The sequence below is a fragment of the Penaeus japonicus genome, unplaced genomic scaffold (genome assembly GCF_977035675.1).
Source record: "Penaeus japonicus unplaced genomic scaffold, GWHDUDI00000001_assembly GWHDUDI00000008, whole genome shotgun sequence".
Lineage (NCBI taxonomy): Eukaryota > Metazoa > Arthropoda > Malacostraca > Decapoda > Penaeidae > Penaeus > Penaeus japonicus.
In genome coordinates, this window is record NW_028234410.1 from 6,067,497 (window position 1) to 6,072,496 (window position 5,000).

General features: G+C 40.9%; 1 protein-coding gene across 1 annotated transcript in view; it reads left to right on the top strand.

The window, feature by feature from the left end:
• The first annotated feature begins 3,257 nt into the window (after window positions 1-3,257).
• LOC122260587 (neurogenic differentiation factor 4) overlaps window positions 3,258-5,000 on the top strand; it is a 2,362-nt gene continuing 619 nt past the window's right edge. The window contains exons 1-2 of the mRNA XM_043027940.2: window positions 3,258-3,338; window positions 3,522-5,000. The exon at window positions 3,522-5,000 is cut by the window's right edge and continues 619 nt beyond it. Coding sequence (XP_042883874.1) covers window positions 3,610-4,416 — 807 coding nt within the window. The 5' untranslated portion in view covers window positions 3,258-3,338; window positions 3,522-3,609 and the 3' untranslated portion in view covers window positions 4,417-5,000. The remainder of the gene's footprint in view (window positions 3,339-3,521) is intronic.

The window sequence follows — 5,000 nt, forward strand, 5'->3', positions numbered from 1 at the left end:
GTTTTTTCTTTTTTTTTACACCTTAAAGAACTACAACCTTCGAAAGCTTTTTTATTTTCTCTCAATATTCCCAGCAAAGGAATCTCCGCTTGTTCCCCCAAATCGTAAATATTTATCTGAATGCTCGATCGAAGAACCAGATTTCAGATCGAGAGCGATGGCCATTCAGGAGAGCGAGTGTGGCTAAGCAAGGTGAGTCTTTGATGGCCATGTGGCCCTCCTCGCATCGCGCTGCACGTGGGAGACGACCCGACCCGGCGGAGGAGGAGATGGAGTGAGTGGTCCTCGAGGCGCGCGTTCAAGGGAGTTACACTCAGTCCTCGAGGGCGCTTCTACGAGGATGTGAGGTGGGGTTAGTTCGAGGTGCTGCCGGCGTGCGGGCTTTGATGAAGTGGGAGTATTGGTTGCACAAGTTTTTTTTTATGGGGGAGGGGGTTATCCAGCATGTCTATATATAAACGCAAAATGTTCCATGTCTGTCTGGTAATTCATTGAAAATACAGATGTGTGTGTGTGTGTGTGTGCATATATTATATATATATGTTATATATATATATATATAATATATATATATATATATATATTATATATATATATATATATTACATATATATATATATACACATTGTATTATATATACATATACATATACGTATATACATATATATGTATATGTATGTACATATATATATATATATATTATATATATATATATATATATATATATATATATATATATGTGTGTGTGTGTGTGTGTGTGTGTGCATATATGTGCGTATATATATATATATATGTGTATATATGTATGTATATATATATATGTATATATATATATATATATATATATACATTTATATGTATATATATATATATATATATATGTATATATGTGTGTGTGTGTGTGTGTGTGCGTGTTTGTGTGTGTGTACACGTATGCATGTATGTATATCTGGTTATAACATCTATTTACGAGCGTCAAATTCCTATTCCAAAATTTTCCCTACGAGCTGCGTGGATCATTTTCTAAGAGAGAGTTGAAATCACCCGGGGACTTCCCGAGACCAGAGACCAATGCGATTTCCAAAAGTACTTCCTATCCAGAATTAGTTTTCTTCAACCTCCCCTTTGCAATATCAATCCCGTTAATCCAAGCAATCAATCACAACCCTAAAATCGATCATAACTTACGAAAAATCGGCGCCCTCCCCTCCCCTCCTGTCTGAAGAAGCGGAGGAACATACACACAGGTAGAAAGAAGACCGTCGAACATCGAAGACCCATATAAGGCAGAGGCCTTTTTGGCGTTGTCTCCCAAGGTCAGAAGGACTCATAAGGAAGGTGTTACGGGAAGAGGCTGAAGGAGGAGCTGGCCTTTAAAACTGTCAGGACATATTGATTCCTTCGCTGAGTAATGAGGAAGCCGCAGGGGGAGAGGTTCAATTAGGGACTGACTTATTGCGATGCAGCCCGTGGAGGTTCCTTACTCGGAGCGCGCGAGGTTCTCTGGGGTTCTACAAGAGGTTGGTCAGGAAGGTAAGGGTTCTCTATGGCCAAAGAGGGAAGTTGAACTCGCGCTGGTTTAGTTTCACTTTCTTGGGTCTTACTGTTATTGATCCTTTTCTCGATTTGGAGGACCGGAGAGTAGTCTATATACGATTTGCATACGGTACGACACTATAGATAAGTATGATGTTTATATTTGCATATAAGTATTGATGATGATGCTAATAATGATATGAAAATAAGAAGGATTATTGATGGCAATTATTGCTAAAATTGTTGGTAAAAAAGGTTGTTACGCGAATGATAATGAGAAACGTGACCACTATCACCATTACCATAGTTATCTTTATCCTTTTTAAAGTGACAGCAACAACAATGATTATGGTGAAGATTAAGATAATAATGACGCCAATGATATTGGTGCTATTAATAATAATGATAATATCAATGATTATCATTATAATGATAATGACAATAACAATAATAATAGTAATAATAACGACTATAATTATGATAATATCAATAATAATAATAATAATATGATAACCGTAAAAATAGTTATGATAATCATAAAAATAATGATAATTATAAAAATGATAAGAACAATGATGATAATGATGATAATAATGAGATAAAGTGACGACAATAATAATACCAATAAGAACTGCAATAAAAGTATGAACGTGAATAATGATGATAATAAAATGATGAATTAGCAACAATCATAATATCTATTAGTATCACAGCCCTATGTCACTCACTGTTATCACCATAAAGAATAACGTTTTGATTGACAAGAAAAAACTTTTGTAGTAATAGATCTTGCTAAAAAAAAATAAGATACACGTGCAAATAATGCATACATTTTTTTAAATAAACAGACAAATAAAAAGATAGAAACTTCGTACTGGTAAAGAATAGGAGTGACAAACCGGTATGTAATTTTCCTGTTAACTTCAAACAAAACATGACGAAAATTCAAAATATGCTGTTGTTGTTGTTTTATTTTTTTTACATGACTGTATGTAAATGGATCTGTTTATGCGTACTCTTAGCATACATAAATGAATATATGCATACGTACATATATGCATACATGAATACACACACACCAAGATCAACAGATGTGTATATGCATATCTACTCGCATCAGAGGTTCATTTTACTCATTTGCATATCCAAGTAGATATAGAACGACAGCTAGAAGGAAACAAAGATTATTTTGGTCACTTTAATTGTTCTGTTGAATATTTTCTTGAGAATGACACTAATAAATCCTAACCAGTAACTATGAGTGATCGTTTTGTTTTGTTTTTCTTTCTTTCTTTCTTTCTTTTCTTTTCTTTTTTCCTAAGAATCACAGAAGTTAGTTAAATCCCATTGATCATTTTGGAGAGAAAAAACAAAGGCATTGATGAAGACAGAAGGTGAAAAGAGGAATATTTGAAAAAACGAATGATTAGACATAAGAGTTGGGTAAAATAAAGATACAGAGAGAGAAAAAGAAAGGTAAATATGGCACACGTGAGGAAGAATTAGTCTACCTCCCATCAGTAAAGATAGTAAGCAGGAGGACTTCAATAACTAGGAATAAGGATGGCGGAGAGACGGGGTACAGGTGCAGTACCCACTGGAAGGGGTATCGAGACGGGGTATATTCAGGTGTTGAATCGCTGGGGGGGTCTAGAGAGAGAGGGAGGGGGGGGGGCGGAGGGAGTCATGTGTGCGCGGGGGAGGGGAGGCAGATTTGGTCAGTGGGCCGCCAACCCTTACACTGACTGGACGTGGTCTGAGTTGCTCCTGCGAAACAGCGTGGGGGGACGTCTTTCTCACGGGTAAGGGCTCCATGTTCTGTTGTTCCTGCGGTCACATTTTCTTAACAAAGATTTGATGTCATTTTCTGTACATAGGTTGAACAGATCAGTCAGATTATGTATATGCTTTTCTCTATTGTCTACATATATTTTTTTTTAATTTGATGATTATCTCAGCTTTGTAAATTTTGTTTTCCTTCGCAGGAGCCAGGAAGATCCTGACGCTACGTGAGGCAAAGCACCGGACCAAGAGCCGTTGTTTAAGGACCCTTCTCAATCCTTCCTTTCGAAAATGACCAAAAAATCAAACCAAGCGGCAGTGAGGGAGGGTGGCAGAGCTTCTCTGGACGACAATAACAACTCGGACAGAAATCAGAACGACTCCAAAGGGGGGTCGTTCGCCGGGAAATACCAGCTGCGCCCCCGTTCCATGCACTCCCGTCGTCGCTGCGAAGCCGACTGGAGCCTCCAGGAAAAACGGAAGCCAAAGTCTCGGCCGGCGCCTCTTTCGAAGTACCGGAGAAAGACGGCAAACACACGGGAGCGGCACCGCATGCGGCAGATCAACTGCGCCTTCGAAAAATTACGCGAGATGCTCCCGCGGTGCAGTGCCAGTCGCCGCGGAGCCGCCTCGGACATGACCAAGTTCACGACGCTGAGACTCGCCTCCGCCTACATCAAGGCTTTGCAGGAGATCCTGGACGCCAACACACGGCAGGACGCCCCGGACGGAGTCTTCCTCGAAGCTCACCCCACGATCACCAACGCAGCCCGCCAGGAGAACTGCTCCTGGCTCCTCCCGGCGGGCCTGGAGGACGACACGCCCTTCTTCCAGGAACCGCAGCTGGAACTCTACCCCGACAGAGCCGCTGTGCGGCTGCCGCAGCACCGACAGGACGGCGACGGCGCGGTCACAGACTCCGAACTCGCGTCTCTCCTTTGCGACTCCTCGGACTCGGGCGTCTTCGAGGACAACCTCGAGTCGTTCTCGTACCTCTCGCCGATGTACGGAGCGGAGGAGGTGGCGCTGCTCTTGCTGGAGGCCGAGACGTCGTCCTCGTGGTCTGACCTCACCTACACCAAGTTTGCCATCTCTTAACGCGTGTGCTTTGGAAACGCGGAGTGGGCCTCGAGGCGTGGAGTCGTTCGCGCACTCCATTCGGGTGAGTCTGACATTCTCTGGAACTCAGTCGGAGGCAAAATCCTCAGATGATTGAAGTCTTCTGTTGTTGAGACTGAAGAAGTGATGTTGTGAGAAATTCTAAAAGAATTGCCATGAAGTGAATGTGATTGTCGAATTAATAAGCTTTTTTGGATCAAGTGTCTTGTGTGTGTGTGAAATTATCGTTTGTGCCCCAAGGAAAAAAAAAGTAAACTATTTCAGGATTTCATGATATCTCACTTCTTCAGATTCTTGGGGGGAAAATCCAACAAACAGTTATGATGCCCCGTTGCGTACTAATTACAAGAATCAGATATGAATGTTACTCAAGCGTGTTAAAAACCGTAACAAAATATATAGATATAAACAGAAAAATACAGAGGAAAAAAAAATCTTGTTGTAGCCTTAAATTTGTACACATTGTGCAGCGTTAGGGAGTGATGTGAATGTGTCTTAAGTCTAATATCTAAGTTATAAGTGTCAGAACAGTAATTTTATCACCTGCACAGACGAGGTAACCT